Here is a 27,211-nt window from a genome sequence, read left to right on the forward strand (position 1 = left end):
ACCCTGGTCTTCGGCGCTGCCGTCATAAAGATGGATACTGTGGAGAACTGATAGGTCCCATCACATGCTTACACATTCCCTTCAGACAGAGGTTAGCCTGATTCCCAGACCCTTGCGAATATATTAAACAAGGAGTCCAACTCAAATTTAGAATGATTTGGCAAGTCTAGATTGCCTCAGCTCGAGCAGAAATTAAGCATTGTTCAGGGCTCTATTTGAATTTTACTTTTTATTTTGTGGATACATGTTATTGAATGAGATAGCTTTAATTCTGAGACAAAATGTTAGCCGAGACACAGGCCTGCTGCATGCAGCACGTGATGTGGCGGAACCACAGACATTTCCTTTCCTTGCGATCTTGATCCGGGTCTCTCGGGCCCTTCCGGGCGTCCTTCCGGTCACGTCTTAGGATGCGATGTTGCGGCTGAAGTGGGCAACTCGTACATGATTCATAGCCACTGTCTGATATGTTGTAGCTCGTTAGTATGGCGCATGGTACGTGAAACAGTGTTGGCCAGTTAAATTCATTCTCTCGGGTGTCATTAGAAGCAGTTTTATTTGATGGCCGTGGTGTTCCCAGGCTGTGGTGTTCCCAGGCTGTGGTGTTCCCAGGCCGTGGTGTTCCCAGGCCGTGGTGTTCCCAGGCCGTGGTGTTCCCAGGCCGTGGTGTTCCCAGGCCGTGGTGTTCCCAGGCCGTGGTGTTCCCAGGCTGTGGTGTTCCCAGGCTGTGGTGTTCCCAGGTTGTGGTGTTCCCAGGCCGTGGTGTTCCCAGGCCGTGGTGTTCCCAGGCTGTGGTGTTCCCAGGTTGTGGTGTTCCCAGGCCGTGGTGTTCCCAGGCTGTGGTGTTCCCAGGTTGTGGTGTTCCCAGGCCGTGGTGTTCCCAGGCCGTGGTGTTCCCAGGCCGTGGTGTTCCCAGGCTGTGGTGTTCTCAGGCTGTGGTGTTCCCAGGCCGTGGTGTTCCCAGGCCGTGGTGTTCCCAGGCTGTGGTGTTCCCAGGCTGTGGGGTTCCCAGGTTGTGGTGTTCCCAGGCTGATGCTATGTCTCTGAAAATACATAACTTTAATAGAAACAAACAACTCCCTTTTAATTGGAAAGGAGCCTCTGGGAGTTGGGATATTCAGAGACAAATTTAGACTTGCTTAATGTCGGTTATATCATAAGAGTAAGGGCTGGGAGGAAGGGAAAATAACAGAGTTCAGGGACTGTGAGACAGTCTAGTTTGGACAGTCATGTAAACGAGTCAACACCTTTATAATCTCTCATGTACTAACTTCGTAGAGCCGTCAACATGAATCGATAGGATAGAGATATGGAAAGATACACGGATAGATAGATACAGTAAATTACGGTTATGACGAACTCAAAGGGACCAATAATTTTAGTTCGTTATGACCGTAGTTCGTTATAAGCGTGTTCGAAATAAACGTGGTTTACTGCAGATGGATAGGTATACGGATAGATATTTAAGCACACGGTTAACTAGATTATAGAAGGATATATAGAATAGACACGGCTGTGTAGTGTGGTTAGTATGTGCAGCGTACAAGTATTGGGTACAAACATATATAAATAACATCAGCATATTTCAGCTATATGACGGCGGTCTGTAAATAATCGAGTCTGGACCAGACAGATATAGTGCATGCACGTCGCTATATAAGTGCAATAATCTTGGACGCGATGTTAAACCCCATTTCACCTAACCTCATGAATATAGGCATCACAGACAGTATCCAATACACACACGTCCTCGGTGTTGAACATCTATAGCCACGCTCGGCTTATGGGTTGCACAAAACGAATATAGCCTTGGTGTCACGTGTGATGGCTTCATCTTCTTGTATGATTATGATTTTCCTTTTCAGATAGAGATGGCAAGACGTCCTAAAGGTTATGGGCTTACTGCTGAAATAAACAAAAAGGTAGGCAACGCATGTAGTGTTTATATTACTGGAAGCTACCGTTATTACAGAATTTACTTTCACTTTGTTCTGATGTCCCCTGATATTGCTGGAATATTGCAAAAATAGGCGTAAAACAATACTCACTTACTCACTTTCACTTTGTATGAGTTCACGATCAAAGGGTCTAAATGATCAAAAACAACGCTTCTGTATTTATTTGTGCTAAGAAAAACACAGGAGAAATGTGGAAGTAGTGCGTCATTCTTTACGTCATTTGAAGAATACAGTCTCGTGAAAAAATGCATGAACGTGAGTATCGCGGTCAAGTGACCGATCTCTCGTCCAACTGATAACCGTACATCGTGTACACTTCACTTTACAAAATATAGCCGTTTGATCACTCTGACGGCCGGTTATTTATACGTTTATTTATCAGTTTGTTTATTCATTATATCTGTCCATTTGTCTTTCCTTTTATTTCTATAATCTATGTATGCTTTTCTATCATCTATCTATCCGGGTGTGTCTATCTTATCTATCGTCTATCATCTATCTATCCGGGTGTGTCTATCTTATCTATCGTCTATCATCTATCTATTAGGGTGTGTCTATCTTATCTATCGTCTATCATCTATCTATCCGGGCGTGTCTATCTTATCTATCGTCTATCATCTATCTATCCGGGTGTGTCTTATCTATCGTCTATATCTATCCATCCGGGTGTGTCTACCTTATCTATCGTCTATCATCTATCTATCTGGATGTGTCTATCTTATCTATCGTCTATCATCAATCTATCCGGGTGTGTCTATCTTATCTATCGTCTATCATCTATCCATCCGGATGTGTCTACCTTATCTATCGTCTATCATCTATCTATCTGGATGTGTCTATCTTATCTATCGTCTATCATCTATCTATCCGGGTTTGTCTATCTTATCTATCGTCTAACATCTATCTATCCGGGTGTGTCTATCTTATCTATCGTCTATCATCTATCTATCCGCGTGTGTCTATCCTATCTGTCTATCATCTATTAGTTTCTATCTGGGTGTGTCTATCCTATCTATCGTCTATCATCAATCTATCCGGGTGTGTCTATCCTATCTATCATCTATCTATCCGTGTGTGTCTATCATATGTCTATCATCAATCTTTCCGTGTGTGTCTATCCTATCTGTCTATCATCAATCTATCCGTGTGTGTCTATCCTATTTTGTCTATCATCTATCTATCCGTGTGTGTCTTTCATACCTGTCTATCATCAATCTATCCGGGTGTGTCTGTCATATCTGTCTATCATCTAGTCATCCGTGTGTCTATCCTATCTATCTTCTATCATCTATCTATCCGTGTGTATTCTATCTATCCTTGTGTATTCTATCTATCCGTGTGCATTCTATCTATCCATGTGCCTATTCTATCTATCCGTGTGTCTATTCTATCTATCCGTGCGTATCCTATCTGTCCGTGTGTCTAACCATCAATACCTTTGCCTTTGCAGATCAACGCCAAGTATGACATTGAAGTTGAGCGGGAGGCCAGGGAGTGGATGGAAACGTTGTTAGGCAATCCCCTATCTGATGTAAGTATTTGCTCAAAACAATGTTTGGTATTCCATCATTGTGTACGTAATGTCATATCAAGAAAATAATGTTTATCTCTTTTGGGAGTCCTTGACGGAATCAACTATTGACAGGCAGTCGTAACGTAGCAGGAAGCCTTCTGACTGCGTTGTTAAATAATATTCTCTCATGCTTCTTACCATATCAAGCTTTTAAAAGCGACATTAAACCGAACTCATTCCAGTAGAGTCAATTTACTACATAAAATGTTTTAATTATCGGTCCTGCTTCAATGCTTTTATTTGGTTTTACAGGACTCCGGCGATCTGGGCTCCGATGGAATGCACGCTGTTCTTAAAGACGGAGTACTTCTATGCCAGTATGTAAACACTCCACATACTAGTAGTTTCAAACATTTTGATACAGTTTCAAGATCAGACTAACATTCTCAAGTATTTTCGTGAATTTTCAAGTATTTGGCACTGTTGTTTACTTATCTCTCGTACTCTCTACTATCCTCTAGTATTCTCGACTATCCTCTAGAATTTGTCCTCTATTCTCTACTATCCTCTCGTGTTCCGTACTGTTCTTTAGTATTCTGTGCTATTCTCTGTTAATCTGTAGTATTCTATACTATTCTTTACTACCCACTAGTATTCTCTATTATTATTATTTAGTATTCTCTATTATTATTATTTAGTATTCACTACTATTCTCTTCTTCCCTCTAGATATTATCTTCTATCCTCTTGCATGACACTCGAGTATTTGTGGTGCTTTTGGTCCTGTCGTGGCTTCACAACATCATACAGAGTTACGTCCCTCAGGCGTGTCCCGATCCAATGGTCGCGACTGGCTGTGTAGGGTTGCGTCAATTGGGCACGCCAGAAACCTATGATTGTGGGTTCGAATCCCGGTTCGCCTTAATTATCTGTTTCTAGGTTTGTCAGCACCATACCCGTGCTCGTGTGTTTCATCGAAGTGGTAAACGTCCGAGACCTGCATCACTGTGGGCTTGCCTCCAACATTTAGCTGACACGCCGTGATATAACTGGAATACTGTTAAAAGCGGCGTTAAACCCAACTCACTCACTCAATGACTCAATGATCGTGTATTATCTAGAGGAATATCTCATAACAATATTCACACTCTCACTTTAGGCTTCCCACTCAACACTCCCTCATGTATGTTGCTTGTTATTTCAGAGTTATGAATCGCTTACAACCCGGCAGTATAAAGAAAATAAACGATTCGAAAATGGCGTTCAAACAGATGGAAAACATTTCCAAATTCCTTGAAGCTGCAGAAAGATATGGCTGCTCAAAGACAGACATGTTTCAGACAGTAGACCTTTATGAGAAAACCAACATGGTGCAAGTCATTAACGCTGTCCATGCACTAGGTCGAATGGTAAGTGCACTCTTGAACACCCCGTTGTTAGTCATTTGGTCCCCCTTTTACAGGATCGGGTGATCAGGTTTTGTGAACCTGCTAGTTGTGTCTCATCAAGCTCCGACGGCAATGATGGGTAATCGTGCTTTTAGAAACTGGTTTCTATGTATATTTCACTGTCCACCGTGATATTGCCACAATCGTGCCAACTGCGCCGCATAACAACATTCACTCAGTTGTAAAACATCAACCTCTATTTGCAGTTTTGTATAACCTCACAAGACATACCTAAAGATGGCGTTCGGCAATTTGATCTTTTTATACTAAGGCTACATTTATCTTGCCTTTGCATGCGTTTGTGATGGGTGTAACGATGGGGCAGGATATTCTCACTTTTCGGCAAAACCTGCTGTCGTCACTATTTGATGGTGATTCATAAACACATGCTCATGATATAGTCGGAATCGAACAAAAGAATGCTTTTAGTAGAGATTTGTTTTGATTATGGAAATTGTGTTGTCGCTTGTATTTACTTGGCACGTAAGGTATGTCAGTTAAGGCCGTGGAATCCTGTCCGTCCGTCCGTCTGTCAAACACTCGGGTCATAACAGATGTCATACTGGCTATCGCGTTTAAATGTATGATTCATTCTATGCATATATTACAGGTCGTGGCACAGAACACTGTTGTTCAACCAAGGCATGTTACGTTTCAGGCTCGAGCGGTCGGGTAGCCTAGTGGTTAAAGCGTTAGTTCGTCACGCCGAAAACCCGGGTTCGATTCCCGACATAGGTACAATGTTTGAAGCCCATTTCTGGTGTCCCCCGCCGTGATATTGGTGGAATATTGCTAAAAGCGGCGTAGAGCCATACTCACTCACTCACTATGTTTCAGGCTCAAAAGAACGGGTTTGATGGACCAGGGTTGGGCCCAAAAGAATCTCATCAAAACAAACGGGAGTTCTCCGAAGAAACACTTCGAGCGGGCAATTGTGTAATAGGTCTTCAGGCTGGCTCCAACAAGGGCGCCTCACAAAGTGGTATGAACCTTGGGAAGACTCGGGCTATTCTGGACTAAAGGCTGAGAAGAAGATAGGACATCTGATAACAGCAATCATCGGAGAGAGGGAACGGAGAGCGGGAAGCTGAGTGAGGGCTTGCGCTTCTGTTGCATCAGCTGATAGACTGCATCTTCAAGGGGGACTAGGCTTAATGCCCCTTTTGAGTGGCTTTAGGTCCATCTAAAACATACAATTTGAGATGACTGATGAGGACATTATTTTCATGACCATATTGAAATTGAATGGGACTGCACATCGGCCGAGCCTAGTTTCCCTTGAAGCATCTGTACCTGGATCGTCGTTTTCAGCAAACAATTCAATATATGAAACATATTATATTTCATTGCTTTTTGATAGCGCGGGCCATCATGGAAGATCGAATTACTTTGTAACACATTTTGTGGATAATTTATGAAGGGGAATAACTCTGTCGCATGATATTGAATTGAGCTGTCATGGTTTTGTATAGCTTTGGTATTTGTAATCTGTAACTCTCAGCATACCAGCGTGCGAGTATTAACAACAGAAGTCTTACAAACTTTCATCACAAACTAGGTGATCACAAATATGATGTCCAGTAGGCTGAGTCTCTATTCTTGGCGTTTTGAAGCTTCTGTTCACAAAGTGCTTTGAATATGCAATGTTAATGCCCATGGTTCTATTTGCACACAACCATTGTAGGAGCTTAGTTCATTTATTCAGTTTTTGTAGATAATCGAAGTTTTCAAATATATTGTTTAAACGTGGTATTAAATTCTATTTATTTTAATTACCCTTTGAACACATATGTATTGTAGTCATTAACCAGGTTTCAAGATGATAGTATTGTATTGTCCACTACCTTCACAGTATAGTGTTTAGTTTCAGTATTAGAAAGGGTATTTCAATTCAAGCACTGTTTTACTTTACGTTATCAGGATTGTAGAAATATTTAGCAACTGTGTATTACACAGCGACAAATGTTCCACATACATGCCTTTCACTCATTTTGATCCGTGTCTTATGCAATGTTTCCTGCTGAGTAAGCAATATTATTTATGCAATCCTTTGCCTCTGATATACCCACATATATATGGTCACACATCTTCCCTAATTAAAATATTAGCTTTAATTCAGGCTTAGCATCGTACCTAGTCGTACACCGATGCTAATGATGTATGCATGTATGTATGGATAAAAACGGATGGAATTCTGCAATGTTAACCTGAGCACAAATCCTTTTAATGCGAAGGTCTGTTCATTTATTTCTTGGTTAATTTACGAATGATCTTTTCACGAATAAATTTAAGATTTTCAGAACTGACCTTTTCTCCCTCCTGTTGACACATTTCAGTTATAAAAAAAGCCATGCAACGTTAGTTGATAAGAAAAGAGAGGTAACTGTTTGACTTATGTTTTTGAAGTTTCTTCTTTTCACCCAGCCTATTTAACTGAGAAATCACCTTTATATAAGTGTGAATTTGCGTGTGTGATTTATGTCTCTGTTAACGGAGTAATAATATGATAAATGCCCCATGTAGTACTTTGAACATGATCTATGTGTGTCGTTTGAAGAACAACCCTTGTCATAGGGAAATTGTTTTTGAGAAACATTGATAATGCTATTTAAGAAACATATAATCGAAAGTATGACGGCTAAATGAACAGCTATTTGCGTGTGTTACATCACGTCTTATGTAGAGCACTTCAATCGGCTATCGAACATGACACTGTGCACCAAACAAGGTTCTCCCACAGCCAAATATGACCAGTAAATTTATAACAGCTTTACTTAGATTTAGCAAAAATACACCCAAAATCCCATTTGTAACCCATGAGTGACTTGTCCAGAAACAATTGATGTTTAAGTTATGTGTGGGCTAATGAGGTTCTTGTTGTACATCCTCGAACCCAAGTCAGTATAGTTGAAACTGTCAACATTGGAATTGGGGGCATGATATGTTCATATTATACTGTGTGCGGATGTTGATCTATGTATTGTCTTGAACGACATGATATTATTCATTATTATTTTATATCTTTTACATGAATGTACCATGTAAGCAACAAAATGAATGCATACTCTATCGTGATATCTACATACATGAACGTCATATGTAAGAAACTGCATTTCATTGATTAAACAGATATTTAAAACGTCACCATGTGATATGTATTATGTGTGAATTAGCCTGGGAAAAAGTAAACAGATTAATTAGTTTGTTGACAAATTGAATTGTCTGGAGAAGGTATTAGCAATGGTCTCAAACTATTAACACAAACTTGTTTTTCGTCAAAGAGAAGACATTTTGTTGACAAATTGAATTGTCTGGAGAAGGTATTAGCAATGGTCTCAAACTATTAACACAAACTTGTTTTTCGTCAAAGAGAAGACATTTTATTCCATCATGTTATTTGTATACTATTTTGTCATGCCTACAGTATAAATACTTGTACCGCACGAGCCCCTCCTAAGTGATCAAAGCAGACGTCAGTGTTCCTTGCCTAATTCAACTCAGTCTTGTTCAGCAAGGGTCAAGATATATTCTATCAGAAACGTTCGATTCCTAACATGGGTACAACGTCTGAAGCTCATTTCAGGTGTACCCCGCCATGATATTGCCAGAATATTACTAAAATCGGGGTAAAATCAAACTCACTCACTCACTGACTATCAGAAACGTCTTGTACATCTTCAGCTATCACACTTTTACGTACGATATAGGACGCAAATACAAATAATGTATGTTACATGCATTATCAATCCCGTAGCGCCAAAATCCGAAATCGAAAACACGCCATACGAACTACAACTTTTTTTTTATCACAAGCTTTTTTTTCTCTTTTGATGGTTAGGTTTCAAAACTTTCTTCAGATCATTCGTTACCATCACTTGCGTATCTATGTTTGTATTTGGAACGTTTACCGCGTTAGATATCTTAACTCCATACAAATGACGTCTGACCGCCTCCGCGGTCTAGAGGTAGAGCGTCCGCCCGGAGAGCGGAAGGTCCGGGGTTCGATCCCTGACCGCATCATACCAAAAGACGTTAAAAGATGCTACTTGTTACCCTGCCTGGCGCTCGGCATAAAGGGGCTAAAACAAGGACTGGTCGGCTCGCAGTCAGTATACTGTGTCTGAGTGGGGTATTCATGTTAAACTGCGGCATGGTATCTCAGTGAGCTAGCACAACAAATCAGCATCAGTCCGGACTAGTACAAGCAGCCACACAAACACACGTACGTACATGCACGTCGCTATATGAGTGCAATAATCTTGGACGCCACGTTAAACCCCATTTCACCTCACCTCACCAAATGACGTCTACACGAAATACAATCAGTGAACATATCCAGAGGTTCGTGGATCGAAACCACGCTCTGCTAACTACATCCTTTTCTCTCCATCCCGCTTTTGCAACAAGAAATAAGACAAGTCACCCCAACGAAACGAAAATGAAGCTTTCATTAGCAGCTTTATAAATCCCTCCATTTCTCATTTGATGTTAGAGGTTAAGACATTCTAAAAATGAATCGTAAAAAAGTACTGACATATCTATGTTTCTGTTTGGAAGGTTTACCTCTTTATATATCAAGATTGCGTACAGATGACGTCAAAACGAAATACAATCGGTGGACATGTCCAGGGGACTTTTCTGATGCAAGCAATATGTAACAGACACATATGTCGTAGCACTAGGTATATGAAAGGAGAGCAGAGTGGCGCAGTGGAAGCGTGCTGGGCCCATAACCCAGAGGTCCGTGGATCGAACCCACGCTCTGCTAACTACACCTTTTTCTCTCTCCATCCCGCTTTTGCAACAAGAAATAAGACGACTCACCCCAACGAGACGAAAATGAAGTTTCCGTTAGCAGCTTTATAAATTCCTCCATTTCTCGTTTGATGTTAGAGTTTTAAGACATTCTAAAAATGAATCGTAAAAAAGTACTGACATATCTGTGTTTCTGTTTGGTTGGTTTACCTCTTTAGACATTTAGATTTTGGACAAATGGGGTTGACACGCAATGTAATCAGTGAACATGTCCAGGGGACTTTCTGATGCAAGCAATAACTAACAGACACATATGTCGTAGCACTAGGTAGATGAAATGAGAGCAGAGTGGCGCAGTGGAAGCGTGCTGGGCCCATAACCCAGAGGTCCGTGGATCGAAACCACGCTCTGCTAACTACATCTTTTTCTCTCCTTCCTGCTTTTGCAACAAGAAATAATACACCTCACCCCAACGAGACGAAAATGAAGCTTTCATTAGCAGCTTTATAAATTCCCTGATTTCACATTTGATGTTAGAGTTTAAAGACATTCTAAAAATGAATCGTCAAAAATGTACTGACATATCTATGTTACTGTATGGAAGGTTTACCTCTTTATATATCAAGATTGCGTACAGATGACGTCAAAACGAAATACAATCGGTGGACATGTCCAGGGGACTTTCTGATGCCAGCAATATGTAACAGACACATATGTTGTAGCACTAGGTATATGAAACGAGAGCAGAGTGGCGCAGTGGAAGCGTGCTGGGCCCATAACCCAGAGGTCCGTGGATCGAAACCACGCTCTGCTAACTACATCTTTTTCTCTCCTTCCCGCTTTTGCAACAAGAAATAATACAACTCACCCCAACAAGACGAAAATGAAGCTTTCATTAGCAGCTTAATAAATTCCTCCATTTCTCGTTTGATGTTAGAGTTTTAAGACATTCTAAAAATGAATCGTCAAAAAAGTACTGACATATCTATGTTTGTATTTGGAAGGTTTACATCTTTATATATCAAGATTGCGTACAGATGACGTCAAAACGAAATACAATCGGTGGACATGTCCAGGGGACTTTCTGATGCAAGCAATATGTAACAGACACATATGTTGTAGCACTAAATAGATGAAATGAAAGCAGAGTGGCGCAGTGGAAGCGTGCTGGGCCCATAACCCAGAGGTCCGTGGATCGAAACCACGCTCTGCTAACTACATCTTTTTCTCTCCTTCCTGCTTTTGCAACAAGAAATAATACACCTCACCCCAACGAGACGAAAATGAAGCTTTCATTAGCAGCTTTATAAATTCCCTGATTTCACATTTGATGTTAGAGTTTAAAGACATTCTAAAAATGAATCGTCAAAAATGTACTGACATATCTATGTTACTGTATGGAAGGTTTACCTCTTTATATATCAAGATTGCGTACAGATGACGTCAAAACGAAATACAATCGGTGGACATGTCCAGGGGACTTTCTGATGCAAGCAATATGTAGCAGACACATATGTTGTAGCACTAGGTATATGAAACGAGAGCAGAGTGGCGCAGTGGAAGCGTGCTGGGCCCATAACCCAGAGGTCCGTGAATCGAAACCACGCTCTGCTAACTACATCTTTTTCTCTCCTTCCCGCTTTTGCAACAAGAAATAATACAACTCACCCCAACAAGACGAAAATGAAGCTTTCATTAGCAGCTTAATAAATTCCTCCATTTCTCGTTTGATGTTAGAGTTTTAAGACATTCTAAAAATGAATCGTCAAAAAAGTACTGACATATCTATGTTTGTATTTGGAAGGTTTACATCTTTATATATCAAGATTGCGTACAGATGACGTCAAAACGAAATACAATCGGTGGACATGTCCAGGGGACTTTCTGATGCAAGCAATATGTAACAGACACATATGTTGTAGCACTAAATAGATGAAATGAAAGCAGAGTGGCGCAGTGGAAGCGTGCTGGGCCCATAACCCAGAGGTCCGTGGATCGAAACCACGCTCTGCTAACTACATCTTTTTCTCTCCTTCCTGCTTTTGCAACAAGAAATAATACACCTCACCCCAACGAGACGAAAATGAAGCTTTCATTAGCAGCTTTATAAATTCCCTGATTTCACATTTGATGTTAGAGTTTAAAGACATTCTAAAAATGAATCGTCAAAAATGTACTGACATATCTATGTTACTGTATGGAAGGTTTACCTCTTTATATATCAAGATTGCGTACAGATGACGTCAAAACGAAATACAATCGGTGGACATGTCCAGGGGACTTTCTGATGCAAGCAATATGTAGCAGACACATATGTTGTAGCACTAGGTATATGAAACGAGAGCAGAGTGGCGCAGTGGAAGCGTGCTGGGCCCATAACCCAGAGGTCCGTGAATCGAAACCACGCTCTGCTAACTACATCTTTTTCTCTCCTTCCCGCTTTTGCAACAAGAAATAATACAACTCACCCCAACAAGACGAAAATGAAGCTTTCATTAGCAGCTTAATAAATTCCTCCATTTCTCGTTTGATGTTAGAGTTTTAAGACATTCTAAAAATGAATCGTCAAAAAAGTACTGACATATCTATGTTTGTATTTGGAAGGTTTACATCTTTATATATCAAGACTGCGTACAGATGACGTCAAAACGAAATACAATCGGTGGACATGTCCAGGGGACTTTCTGATGCAAGCAATATGTAACAGACACATATGTTGTAGCACTAGGTATATGAAAGGAGAGCAGAGTGGCGCAGTGGAAGCGTGCTGGGCCCATGACCCAGAGGTCCGTGGATCGAAACCACGCTCTGCTAACTACATCTTTTTCTCTCCTTCCCGCTTTTGCAACAAGAAATAATACAACTCACCCCAACGAGACGAAAATGAAGCTTTCATTAGCAACTTTATAAATTCCTCCATTTCTCGTTTGATGTTAGAGTTTTAAGACATTCTAAAATGAATCGTCAAAAAAGTACTGACATATCTATGTTTGTATTTGGAAGGTTTACATCTTTATATATCAAGACTGCGTACAGATGACGTCAAAACGAAATACAATCGGTGGACATGTCCAGGGGACTTTCTGATGCAAGCAATATGTAACAGACACATATGTTGTAGCACTAGGTATATGAAAGGAGAGCAGAGTGGCGCAGTGGAAGCGTGCTGGGCCCATAACCCAGAGGTCCGTGGATCGAAACCACGCTCTGCTAACTACATCTTTTTCTCTCCTTCCCGCTTTTGCAACAAGAAATAATACAACTCACCCCAACGAGACGAAAATGAAGCTTTCATTAGCAGCTTTATAAATTCCTCCATTTCTCGTTTAATGTTAGAGTTTTAAGACATTCTAAAAATGAATCGTCAAAAAAGTACTGACATATCTATGTTTGTATTTGGAAGGTTTACATCTTTATATATCAAGACTGCGTACAGATGACGTCAAAACGAAATACAATCGGTGGACATGTGATGCAAGCAATATGTAACAGACACACATGTTGTAGCACTAGGTATATGAAAGGAGAGCAGAGTGGCGCAGTGGAAGCGTGCTGGGCCCATAACCCAGAGGTCCGTGGATCGAAAGCACGCTCTGCTAATTACATCTTTTTCTGTCCTTCCCGCTTTTGCAACAAGAAATAATACAACTCACCCCAACGAGACGAAAATGAAGCTTTCATTAGCAGCTTTATAAATTCCTCCATTTCTCGTTTGATGTTAGAGTTTTAAGACATTCTAAAAATGAATCGTCAAAAAAGTACTGACATATCTATGTTTGTATTTGGAAGGTTTACATCTTTATATATCAAGATTGCGTACAGATGACGTCAAAACGAAATACAATCGGTGGACATGTCCAGGGGACTTTCTGATGCAAGCAATATGTAACAGACACATATGTTGTAGCACTAGGTATATGAAAGGAGAGCAGAGTGGCGCAGTGGAAGCGTGCTGGGCCCATAACCCAGAGGTCCGTGGATCGAAACCACGCTCTGCTAACTACATCTTTTTCTCTCCTTCCCGCTTTTGCAACAAGAAATAATACAACTCACCCCAACGAGACGAAAATGAAGCTTTCATTAGCAGCTTTATAAATTCCTCCATTTCTCGTTTGATGTTAGAGTTTTAAGACATTCTAAAAATGAATCGTCAAAAAAGTACTGACATATCTATGTTTGTATTTGGAAGGTTTACATCTTTATATATCAAGACTGCGTACAGATGACGTCAAAACGAAATACAATCGGTGGACATGTCCAGGGGACTTTCTGATGCAAGCAATATGTAACAGACACATATGTTGTAGCACTAGGTATATGAAAGGAGAGCAGAGTGGCGCAGTTGAAGCGTGCTGGGCCCATAACCCAGAGGTCCGTGGATCGAAACCACGCTCTGCTAACTACATCTTTTTCTCTCCTTCCCGCTTTTGCAACAAGAAATAATACAACTCACCCCAACGAGACGAAAATGAAGCTTTCATTAGCAGCTTTATAAATTCCTCCATTTCTCGTTTGATGTTAGAGTTTTAAGACATTCTAAAAATGAAACGTCAAAAAAGTACTGACATATCTATGTTTGTATTTGGAAGGTTTACATCTTTATATATCAAGACTGCGTACAGATGACGTCAAAACGAAATACAATCGGTGGACATGTCCAGGGGACTTTCTGATGCAAGCAATATGTAACAGACACATATGTTGTAGCACTAGGTATATGAAAGGAGAGCAGAGTGGCGCAGTGGAAGCGTGCTGGGCCCATAACCCAGAGGTCCGTGGATCGAAACCACGCTCTGCTAACTACATCTTTTTCTCTCCTTCCCGCTTTTGCAACAAGAAATAATACAACTCACCCCAACGAGACGAAAATGAAGCTTTCATTAGCAGCTTTATAAATTCCTCCATTTCTCGTTTGATGTTAGAGTTTTAAGACATTCTAAAAATGAATCGTCAAAAAAGTACTGACATATCTATGTTACTGTATGGAAGGTTTACCTCTTTATATATCAAGATTGCGTACAGATGACGTCAAAACGAAATACAATCGGTGGACATGTCCAGGGGACTTTCTGATGCAAGCAATATGTAACAGACACATATGTTGTAGCACTAGGTATATGAAAGGAGAGCAGAGTGGCGCAGTGGAAGCGTGCTGGGCCCATAACCCAGAGGTCCGTGGATCGAAACCACGCTCTGCTAACTACATCTTTTTCTCTCCTTCCCGCTTTTGCAACAAGAAATAATACAACTCACCCCAACGAGATGAAAATGAAGCTTTCATTAGCAGCTTTATAAATTCCTCCATTTCTCGTTTGATGTTAGAGTTTTAAGACATTCTAAAAATGAATCGTCAAAAAAGTACTGACATATCTATGTTTGTATTTGGAAGGTTTACATCTTTATATATCAAGATTGCGTACAGATGACGTCAAAACGAAATACGATCGGTGGACATGTCCAGGGGACTTTCTGATGCCAGCAATATGTAACAGACACATATGTTGTAGCACTAGGTATATGAAAGGAGAGCAGAGTGGCGCAGTGGAAGCGTGCTGGGCCCATAACCCAGAGGTCCGTGGATCGAAACCACGCTCTGCTAACTACATCTTTTTCTCTCCTTCCCGCTTTTGCAACAAGAAATAATACAACTCACCCCAACGAGACGAAAATGAAGCTTTCATTAGCAGCTTTATAAATTCCTCCATTTCTCGTTTAATGTTAGGGTTTTAAGACATTCTAAAAATGAATCGTCAAAAAAGTACTGACATATCTATGTTTATATTTGGAAGGTTTACATCTTTATATATCAAGATTGCGTACAGATGACGTCAAAACGAAATACAATCGGTGGACATGTCCAGGGGACTTTCTGATGCAAGCAATATGTAACAGACACATATGTTGTAGCACTAGGTATATGAAAGGAGAGCAGAGTGGCGCAGTGGAAGCGTGCTGGGCCCATAACCCAGAGGTCCGTGGATCGAAACCACGCTCTGCTAACTACATCTTTTTCTCTCCTTCCCGCTTTTGCAACAAGAAATAATACAACTCACCCCAACGAGACGAAAATGAAGCTTTCATTAGCAGCTTTATAAATTCCTCCATTTCTCGTTTGATGTTAGAGTTTTAAGACATTCTAAAAATGAATCGTCAAAAAAGTACTGACATATCTATGTTTGTATTTGGAAGGTTTACATCTTTATATATCAAGATTGCGTACAGATGACGTCAAAACGAAATACAATCGGTGGACATGTCCAGGGGACTTTCTGATGCCAGTAATATGTAACAGACACATATGTTGTAGCACTAGGTATATGAAAGGAGAGCAAAGTGGCGCAGTGGAAGCGTGCTGGGCCCATAACCCAGAGGTCCGTGGATCGAAACCACGCTCTGCTAACTACATCTTTTTCTCTCCTTCCCGCTTTTGCAACAAGAAATAATACAACTCACCCCAACGAGACGAAAATGAAGCTTTCATTAGCAGCTTTATAAATTCCTCCATTTCTCGTTTGATGTTAGAGTTTTAAGACATTCTAAAAATGAATCGTCAAAAAAGTACTGACATATCTATGTTTGTATTTGGAAGGTTTACATCTTTATATATCAAGATTGCGTACAGATGACGTCAAAACGAAATACAATCGGTGGACATGTCCAGGGGACTTTCTGATGCCAGCAATATGTAACAGACACATATGTTGTAGCACTAGCTATATGAAAGGAGAGCAGAGTGGCGCAGTGGAAGCGTGCTGGGCCCATAACCCAGAGGTCCGTGGATCGAAACCACGCTCTGCTAACTACATCTTTTTCTCTCCTTCCCGCTTTTGCAACAAGAAATAATACAACTCACCCCAACGAGACGAAAATGAAGCTTTCATTAGCAGCTTTATAAATTCCTCCATTTCTCGTTTAATGTTAGGGTTTTAAGACATTCTAAAAATGAATCGTCAAAAAAGTACTGACATATCTATGTTTATATTTGGAAGGTTTACATCTTTATATATCAAGACTGCGTACAGATGACGTCAAAACGAAATACAATCGGTGGACATGTCCAGGGGACTTTCTGATGCAAGCAATATGTAACAGACACATATGTTGTAGCACTAGGTATATGAAAGGAGAGCAGAGTGGCGCAGTGGAAGCGTGCTGGGCCCATAACCCAGAGGTCCGTGGATCGAAACCACGCTCTGCTAACTACATCTTTTTCTCTCCTTCCCGCTTTTGCAACAAGAAATAATACAACTCACCCCAACGAGACGAAAATGAAGCTTTCATTAGCAGCTTTATAAATTCCTCCATTTCTCGTTTGATGTTAGAGTTTTAAGACATTCTAAAAATGAATCGTCAAAAAAGTACTGACATATCTATGTTTGTATTTGGAAGGTTTACATCTTTATATATCAAGATTGCGTACAGATGACGTCAAAACGAAATACAATCGGTGGACATGTCCAGGGGACTTTCTGATGCAAGCAATATGTAACAGACACATATGTTGTAGCACTAGGTATATGAAAGGAGAGCAGAGTGGCGCAGTGGAAGCGTGCTGGGCCCATAACCCAGAGGTCCGTGGATCGAAACCACGCTCTGCTAACTACATCTTTTTCTCTCCTTCCCGCTTTTGCAACAAGAAATAATACAACTCACCCCAACGAGACGAAAATGAAGCTTTCATTAGCAGCTTTATAAATTCCTCCATTTCTCGTTTGATGTTAGAGTTTTAAGACATTCTAAAAATGAATCGTCAAAAAAGTACTGACATATCTATGTTTGTATTTGGAAGGTTTACATCTTTATATATCAAGACTGCGTACAGATGACGTCAAAACGAAATACAATCGGTGGACATGTCCAGGGGACTTTCTGATGCAAGCAATATGTAACAGACACATATGTTGTAGCACTAGGTATATGAAAGGAGAGCAGAGTGGCGCAGTGGAAGCGTGCTGGGCCCATAACCCAGAGGTCCGTGGATCGAAACCACGCTCTGCTAACTACATCTTTTTCTCTCCTTCCCGCTTTTGCAACAAGAAATAATACAACTCACCCCAACGAGACGAAAATGAAGCTTTCATTAGCAGCTTTATAAATTCCTCCATTTCTCGTTTGATGTTAGAGTTTTAAGACATTCTAAAAATGAATCGTCAAAAAAGTACTGACATATCTATGTTTGTATTTGGAAGGTTTACATCTTTATATATCAAGATTGCGTACAGATGACGTCAAAACGAAATACAATCGGTGGACATGTCCAGGGGACTTTCTGATGCCAGCAATATGTAACAGACACATATGTTGTAGCACTAGGTATATGAAAGGAGAGCAGAGTGGCGCAGTGGAAGCGTGCTGGGCCCATAACCCAGAGGTCCGTGGATCGAAACCACGCTCTGCTAACTACATCTTTTTCTCTCCTTCCCGCTTTTGCAACAAGAAATAATACAACTCACCCCAACGAGACGAAAATGAAGCTTTCATTAGCAGCTTTATGAATTCCTCCATTTCTCGTTTGATGTTAGAGTTTTAAGACATTCTAAAAATGAATCGTCAAAAAAGTACTGACATATCTATGTTTGTATTTGGAAGGTTTACATCTTTATATATCAAGATTGCGTACAGATGACGTCAAAACGAAATACAATCGGTGGACATGTCCAGGGGACTTTCTGATGCCAGCAATATGTAACAGACACATATGTTGTAGCACTAGGTATATGAAAGGAGAGCAGAGTGGCGCAGTGGAAGCGTGCTGGGCCCATAACCCAGAGGTCCGTGGATCGAAACCACGCTCTGCTAACTACATCTTTTTCTCTCCTTCCCGCTTTTGCAACAAGAAATAATACAACTCACCCCAACGAGACGAAAATGAAGCTTTCATTAGCAGCTTTATAAATTCCTCCATTTCTCGTTTAATGTTAGGGTTTTAAGACATTCTAAAAATGAATCGTCAAAAAAGTACTGACATATCTATGTTTATATTTGGAAGGTTTACATCTTTATATATCAAGACTGCGTACAGATGACGTCAAAACGAAATACAATCGGTGGACATGTCCAGGGGACTTTCTGATGCAAGCAATATGTAACAGACACATATGTTGTAGCACTAGGTATATGAAAGGAGAGCAGAGTGGCGCAGTGGAAGCGTGCTGGGCCCATAACCCAGAGGTCCGTGGATCGAAACCACGCTCTGCTAACTACATCTTTTTCTCTCCTTCCCGCTTTTGCAACAAGAAATAATACAACTCACCCCAACGAGACGAAAATGAAGCTTTCATTAGCAGCTTTATAAATTCCTCCATTTCTCGTTTGATGTTAGAGTTTTAAGACATTCTAAAAATGAATCGTCAAAAAAGTACTGACATATCTATGTTTGTATTTGGAAGGTTTACATCTTTATATATCAAGATTGCGTACAGATGACGTCAAAACGAAATACAATCGGTGGACATGTCCAGGGGACTTTCTGATGCAAGCAATATGTAACAGACACATATGTTGTAGCACTAGGTATATGAAAGGAGAGCAGAGTGGCGCAGTGGAAGCGTGCTGGGCCCATAACCCAGAGGTCCGTGGATCGAAACCACGCTCTGCTAACTACATCTTTTTCTCTCCTTCCCGCTTTTGCAACAAGAAATAATACAACTCACCCCAACGAGACGAAAATGAAGCTTTCATTAGCAGCTTTATAAATTCCTCCATTTCTCGTTTGATGTTAGAGTTTTAAGACATTCTAAAAATGAATCGTCAAAAAAGTACTGACATATCTATGTTTGTATTTGGAAGGTTTACATCTTTATATATCAAGACTGCGTACAGATGACGTCAAAACGAAATACAATCGGTGGACATGTCCAGGGGACTTTCTGATGCCAGTAATATGTAACAGACACATATGTTGTAGCACTAGGTATATGAAAGGAGAGCAGAGTGGCGCAGTGGAAGCGTGCTGGGCCCATAACCCAGAGGTCCGTGGATCGAAACCACGCTCTGCTAACTACATCTTTTTCTCTCCTTCCCGCTTTTGCAAGAAGAAATAATACAACTCACCCCAACGAGACGAAAATGAAGCTTTCATTAGCAGCTTTATAAATTCCTCCATTTCTCGTTTGATGTTAGAGTTTTAAGACATTCTAAAAATGAATCGTCAAAAAAGTACTGACATATCTATGTTTGTATTTGGAAGGTTTACATCTTTATATATCAAGATTGCGTACAGATGATGTCAAAACGAAATACAATCGGTGGACATGTCCAGGGGACTTTCTGATGCAAGCAATATGTAACAGACACATATGTTGTAGCACTAGGTATATGAAAGGAGAGCAGAGTGGCGCAGTGGAAGCGTGCTGGGCCCATGACCCAGAGGTCCGTGGATCGAAACCACGCTCTGCTAACTGCATCTTTTTCTCTCCTTCCCGCTTTTGCAACAAGAAATAATACAACTCACCCCAACGAGACGAAAATGAAGCTTTCATTAGCAGCTTTATAAATTCCTCCATTTCTCATTTAATGTTAGAGTTTTAAGACATTCTAAAAATGAATCGTCAAAAAAGTACTGACATATCTATGTTTGTATTTGGAAGGTTTACATCTTTATATATCAAGACTGCGTACAGATGACGTCAAAACGAAATACAATCGGTGGACATGTCCAGGGGACTTTCTGATGCCAGTAATATGTAACAGACACATATGTTGTAGCACTAGGTATATGAAAGGAGAGCAGAGTGGCGCAGTGGAAGCGTGCTGGGCCCATAACCCAGAGGTCCGTGGATCGAAACCACGCTCTGCTAACTACATCTTTTTCTCTCCTTCCCGCTTTTGCAACAAGAAATAATACAACTCACCCCAACGAGACGAAAATGAAGCTTTCATTAGCAGCTTTATAAATTCCTCCATTTCTCGTTTGATGTTAGAGTTTTAAGACATTCTAAAAATGAATCGTCAAAAAAGTACTGACATATCTATGTTTGTATTTGGAAGGTTTACATCTTTATATATCAAGATTGCGTACAGATGATGTCAAAACGAAATACAATCGGTGGACATGTCCAGGGGACTTTCTGATGCAAGCAATATGTAACAGACACATATGTTGTAGCACTAGGTATATGAAAGGAGAGCAGAGTGGCGCAGTGGAAGCGTGCTGGGCCCATGACCCAGAGGTCCGTGGATCGAAACCACGCTCTGCTAACTGCATCTTTTTCTCTCCTTCCCGCTTTTGCAACAAGAAATAATACAACTCACCCCAACGAGACGAAAATGAAGCTTTCATTAGCAGCTTTATAAATTCCTCCATTTCTCATTTAATGTTAGAGTTTTAAGACATTCTAAAAATGAATCGTCAAAAAAGTACTGACATATCTATGTTTGTATTTGGAAGGTTTACATCTTTATATATCAAGATTGCGTACAGATGACGTCAAAACGAAATACAATCAGTGGACATGTCCAGGGGACTTTCTGATGCAAGCAATATGTAACAGACACATATGTTGTAGCACTAGGTATATGAAAGGAGAGCAGAGTGGCGCAGTGGAAGCGTGCTGGGCCCATAACCCAGAGGTCCGTGGATCGAAACCACGCTCTGCTAACTACATCTTTTTCTCTCCTTCCCGCTTTTGCAACAAGAAATAATACAACTCACCCCAACGAGACGAAAATGAAGCTTTCATTAGCAGCTTTATAAATTCCTCCATTTCTCGTTTGATGTTAGAGTTTTAAGACATTCTAAAAATGAATCGTCAAAAAAGTACTGACATATCTATGTTTGTATTTGGAACGTTTACATCTTTATATATCAAGACTGCGTACAGATGACGTCAAAACGAAATACAATCGGTGGACATGTCCAGGGGACTTTCTGATGCAAGCAATATGTAACAGACACATATGTTGTAGCACTAGGCATATGAAAGGAGAGCAGAGTGGCGCAGTAGAAGTGTGCTGGGCCCATAACCCAGAGGTCCGTGGATCGAAACCACGCTCTGCTAACTACATCTTTTTCTCTCCTTCCCGCTTTTGCAACAAGAAATAATACAACTCACCCCAACGAGACGAAAATGAAGCTTTCATTAGCAGCTTTATAAATTCCTCCATTTCTCGTTTAATGTTAGAGTTTTAAGACATTCTAAAAACGAATCGTCAAAAAAGTACTAACATATCTATGTTTGTATTTAGAAGGTTAACATCTTTATATATCAAGACTGCGTACAGATCACGTAAAAACGAAATACAATCGGTGGACATGTCCAGGGGACTTTCTGATGCAAGCAATATGTAACAGACACATATGTTGTAGCACTAGGTATATGAAAGGAGAGCAGAGTGGCGCAGTGGAAGCGTGCTGGGCCCATAACCCAGAGGTCCGTGGATCGAAACCACGCTCTGCTAACTACATCTTTTTCTCTCCTTCCCGCTTTTGCAACAAGAAATAATACAACTCACCCCAACGAGACGAAAATGAAGCTTTCATTAGCAGCTTTATAAATTCCTCCATTTCTCGTTTGATGTTAGAGTTTTAAGACATTCTAAAAATGAATCGTCAAAAAAGTACTGACATATCTATGTTTGTATTTGGAAGGTTTACATCTTTATATATCAAGATTGTGTACAGATGACGTCAAAACGAAATACAATCGGTGGACATGTCCAGGGGACTTTCTGATGCAAGCAATATGTAACAGACACATATGTTGTAGCACTAGGTATATGAAAGGAGAGCAGAGTGGCGCAGTGGAAGCGTGCTGGGCCCATAACCCAGAGGTCCGTGGATCGAAACCACGCTCTGCTAACTACATCTTTTTCTCTCCTTCCCGCTTTTGCAACAAGAAATAATACAACTCACCCCAACGAGACGAAAATGAAGCTTTCATTAGCAGCTTTATAAATTCCTCCATTTCTCGTTTAATGTTAGGGTTTTAAGACATTCTAAAAATGAATCGTCAAAAAAGTACTGACATATCTATGTTTATATTTGGAAGGTTTACATCTTTATATATCAAGACTGCGTACAGATGACGTCAAAACGAAATACAATCGGTGGACATGTCCAGGGGACTTTCTGATGCAAGCAATATGTAACAGACACATATGTTGTAGCACTAGGTATATGAAAGGAGAGCAGAGTGGCGCAGTGGAAGCGTGCTGGGCCCATAACCCAGAGGTCCGTGGATCGAAACCACGCTCTGCTAACTACATCTTTTTCTCTCCTTCCCGCTTTTGCAACAAGAAATAATACAACTCACCCCAACGAGATGAAAATGAAGCCTTCATTAGCAGCTTTATAAATTCCTCCATTTCTCGTTTGATGTTAGAGTTTTAAGACATTCTAAAAATGAATCGTCAAAAAAGTACTGACATATCTATGTTTGTATTTGGAAGGTTTACATCTTTATATATCAAGATTGTGTACAGATGACGTCAAAACGAAATACAATCGGTGGACATGTCCAGGGGACTTTCTGATGCCAGCAATATGTAACAGACACATATGTTGTAGCACTAGGTATATGAAAGGAGAGCAGAGTGGCGGAGTGGAAGCGTGCTGGGCCCATAACCCAGAGGTCCGTGGATCGAAACCACGCTCTGCTAACTACATCTTTTTCTCTCCTTCCCGCTTTTGCAACAAGAAATAATACAACTCACCCCAACGAGACGAAAATGAAGCTTTCATTAGCAGCTTTATAAATTCCTCCATTTCTAGTTTAATGTTAGGGTTTTAAGACATTCTAAAAATGAATCGTCAAAAAAGTACTGACATATCTATGTTTATATTTGGAAGGTTTACATCTTTATATATCAAGATTGCGTACAGATGACGTCAAAACGAAATACAATCGGTGGACATGTCCAGGGGACTTTCTGATGCAAGCAATATGTAACAGACACATATGTTGTAGCACTAGGTATATGAAAGGAGAGCAGAGTGGCGCAGTGGAAGCGTGCTGGGCCCATAACCCAGAGGTCCGTGGATCGAAACCACGCTCTGCTAACTACATCTTTTTCTCTCCTTCCCGCTTTTGCAACAAGAAATAATACAACTCACCCCAACGAGACGAAAATGAAGCTTTCATTAGCAGCTTTATAAATTCCTCCATTTCTCGTTTGATGTTAGAGTTTTAAGACATTCTTAAAATGAATCGTCAAAAAAGTACTGACATATCTATGTTTGTATTTGGAACGTTTACATCTTTATATATCAAGACTGCGTACAGATCACGTGAAAACGAAATACAATCGGTGGACATGTCCAGGGGACTTTCTGATGCCAGTAACATGTAACAGACACATATGTTGTAGCACTAGGTATATGAAAGGAGAGCAGAGTGGCGCAGTGGAAGCGTGCTGGGCCCATAACCCAGAGGTCCGTGGATCGAAACCACGCTCTGCTAACTACATCTTTTTCTCTCCTTCCCGCTTTTGCAACAAGAAATAATACAACTCACCCCAACGAGACGAAAATGAAGCTTTCATTAGCAGCTTTATAAATTCCTCCATTTCTCGTTTAATGTTAGAGTTTTAAGACATTCTAAAAACGAATCGTCAAAAAAGTACTGACATATCTATGTTTGTATTTAGAAGGTTAACATCTTTATATATCAAGACTGCGTACAGATCACGTCAAAACGAAATACAATCGGTGGACATGTCCAGGGGACTTTCTGATGCAAGCAATATGTAACAGACACATATGTTGTAGCACTAGGTATATGAAAGGAGAGCAGAGTGGCGCAGTGGAAGCGTGCTGGGCCCATAACCCAGAGGTCCGTGGATCGAAACCACGCTCTGCTAACTACATCTTTTTCTCTCCTTCCCGCTTTTGCAACAAGAAATAATACAACTCACCCCAACGAGACGAAAATGAAGCTTTCATTAGCAGCTTTATAAATTCCTCCATTTCTCGTTTGATGTTAGAGTTTTAAGACATTCTAAAAATGAATCGTCAAAAAAGTACTGACATATCTATGTTTGTATTTGGAAGGTTTACATCTTTATATATCAAGATTGTGTACAGATGACGTCAAAACGAAATACAATCGGTGGACATGTCCAGGGGACTTTCTGATGCAAGCAATATGTAACAGACACATATGTTGTAGCACTAGGTATATGAAAGGAGAGCAGAGTGGCGCAGTGGAAGCGTGCTGGGCCCATAACCCAGAGGTCCGTGGATCGAAACCACGCTCTGCTAACTACATCTTTTTCTCTCCTTCCCGCTTTTGCAACAAGAAATAATACAACTTACCCCAACGAGACGAAAATGAAGCTTTCATTAGCAGCTTTATAAATTCCTCCATTTCTCGTTTAATGTTAGGGTTTTAAGACATTCTAAAAATGAATCGTCAAAAAAGTACTGACATATCTATGTTTATATTTGGAAGGTTTACATCTTTATATATCAAGACTGCGTACAGATGACGTCAAAACGAAATACAATCGGTGGAAATGTCCAGGGGACTTTCTGATGCAAGCAATATGTAACAGACACATATGTTGTAGCACTAGGTATATGAAACGAGAGCAGAGTGGCGCAGTGGAAGCGTGCTGGGCCCATAACCCAGAGGTCCGTGAATCGAAACCACGCTCTGCTAACTACATCTTTTTCTCTCCTTCCCGCTTTTGCAACAAGAAATAATACAACTCACCCCAACGAGACGAAAATGAAGATTTCATTAGCAGCTTTATAAATTCCTCCATTTCTCGTTTAATGTTAGGGTTTTAAGACATTCTAAAAATGAATCGTCAAAAAAGTACTGACATATCTATGTTTATATTTGGAAGGTTTACATCTTTATATATCAAGACTGCGTACAGATGACGTCAAAACGAAATACAATCGGTGGACATGTCCAGGGGACTTTCTGATGCAAGCAATATGTAACAGACACATATGTTGTAGCACTAGGTATATGAAAGGAGAGCAGAGTGGCGCAGTGGAAGCGTGCTGGGCCCATAACCCAGAGGTCCGTGGATCGAAACCACGCTCTGCTAACTACATCTTTTTCTCTCCTTCCCGCTTTTGCAACAAGAAATAATACAACTCACCCCAACGAGATGAAAATGAAGCCTTCATTAGCAGCTTTATAAATTCCTCCATTTCTCGTTTGATGTTAGAGTTTTAAGACATTCTAAAAATGAATCGTCAAAAAAGTACTGACATATCTATGTTTGTATTTGGAAGGTTTACATCTTTATATATCAAGATTGCGTACAGATGACGTCAAAACGAAATACGATCGGTGGACATGTCCAGGGGACTTTCTGATGCCAGCAATATGTAACAGACACATATGTTGTAGCACTAGGTATATGAAAGGAGAGCAGAGTGGCGCAGTGGAAGCGTGCTGGGCCCATAACCCAGAGGTCCGTGGATCGAAACCACGCTCTGCTAACTACATCTTTTTCTCTCCTTCCCGCTTTTGCAACAAGAAATAATACAACTCACCCCAACGAGACGAAAATGAAGCTTTCATTAGCAGCTTTATAAATTCCTCCATTTCTCGTTTAATGTTAGGGTTTTAAGACATTCTAAAAATGAATCGTCAAAAAAGTACTGACATATCTATGTTTATATTTGGAAGGTTTACATCTTTATATATCAAGATTGCGTACAGATGACGTCAAAACGAAATACAATCGGTGGACATGTCCAGGGGACTTTCTGATGCAAGCAATATGTAACAGACACATATGTTGTAGCACTAGGTATATGAAAGGAGAGCAGAGTGGCGCAGTGGAAGCGTGCTGGGCCCATAACCCAGAGGTCCGTGGATCGAAACCACGCTCTGCTAACTACATCTTTTTCTCTCCTTCCCGCTTTTGCAACAAGAAATAATACAACTCACCCCAACGAGACGAAAATGAAGCTTTCATTAGCAGCTTTATAAATTCCTCCATTTCTCGTTTGATGTTAGAGTTTTAAGACATTCTAAAAATGAATCGTCAAAAAAGTACTGACATATCTATGTTTGTATTTGGAAGGTTTACATCTTTATATATCAAGATTGTGTACAGATGACGTCAAAACGAAATACAATCGGTGGACATGTCCAGGGGACTTTCTGATGCAAGCAATATGTAACAGACACATATGTTGTAGCACTAGGTATATGAAAGGAGAGCAGAGTGGCGCAGTGGAAGCGTGCTGGGCCCATAACCCAGAGGTCCGTGGATCGAAACCACGCTCTGCTAACTACATCTTTTTCTCTCCTTCCCGCTTTTGCAACAAGAAATAATACAACTCACCCCAACGAGACGAAAATGAAGCTTTCATTAGCAGCTTTATAAATTCCTCCATTTCTCGTTTGATGTTAGAGTTTTAAGACATTCTAAAAATGAATCGTCAAAAAAGTACTGACATATCTATGTTTGTATTTGGAAGGTTTACATCTTTATATATCAAGATTGCGTACAGATGACGTCAAAACGAAACACAATCGGTGGACATGTCCAGGGGACTTTCTGATGCCAGTAATATGTAACAGACACATATGTTGTAGCACCAGGTATATGAAAGGAGAGCAAAGTGGC

The 27,211-nt window shown here is 40.5% G+C and overlaps 2 protein-coding genes and 1 non-coding gene across 4 annotated transcripts in view; 2 read left to right on the plus strand and 1 right to left on the minus strand.

Moving 5' to 3' along the window:
- LOC139449720 (myophilin-like) overlaps positions 1-8,062 on the plus strand; it is a 31,357-nt gene extending 23,295 nt beyond the window's left edge. For both annotated transcript variants that reach the window (XM_071231233.1, XM_071231234.1), the window contains exons 2-6: positions 1,866-1,922; positions 3,409-3,489; positions 3,784-3,848; positions 4,675-4,879; positions 5,756-8,062. In XM_071231233.1, coding sequence (XP_071087334.1) covers positions 1,872-1,922; positions 3,409-3,489; positions 3,784-3,848; positions 4,675-4,879; positions 5,756-5,938 — 585 coding nt within the window. In that variant the 5' untranslated portion in view covers positions 1,866-1,871 and the 3' untranslated portion in view covers positions 5,939-8,062. The remainder of the gene's footprint in view (positions 1-1,865; positions 1,923-3,408; positions 3,490-3,783; positions 3,849-4,674; positions 4,880-5,755) is intronic.
- LOC139450897 (putative uncharacterized protein FLJ45999) lies at positions 555-1,055 on the minus strand. Its single transcript, XM_071232725.1, has one exon. The coding sequence runs from the start codon at positions 1,053-1,055 to the stop codon at positions 555-557; it is 501 nt and encodes a 166-aa protein (XP_071088826.1).
- A 1,552-nt stretch (positions 8,063-9,614) lies between the features above and the next one.
- On the plus strand, positions 9,615-9,686 carry Trnam-cau (transfer RNA methionine (anticodon CAU)). The gene has a single exon. It is a non-coding gene; the product is annotated as a tRNA-Met (tRNA).
- Positions 9,687-27,211: the final 17,525 nt, after the last annotated feature.

This window comes from Haliotis cracherodii, unplaced genomic scaffold, assembly GCF_022045235.1.
Source record: "Haliotis cracherodii isolate W230 unplaced genomic scaffold, xgHalCrac1.p SCAF_8, whole genome shotgun sequence".
Lineage (NCBI taxonomy): Eukaryota > Metazoa > Mollusca > Gastropoda > Lepetellida > Haliotidae > Haliotis > Haliotis cracherodii.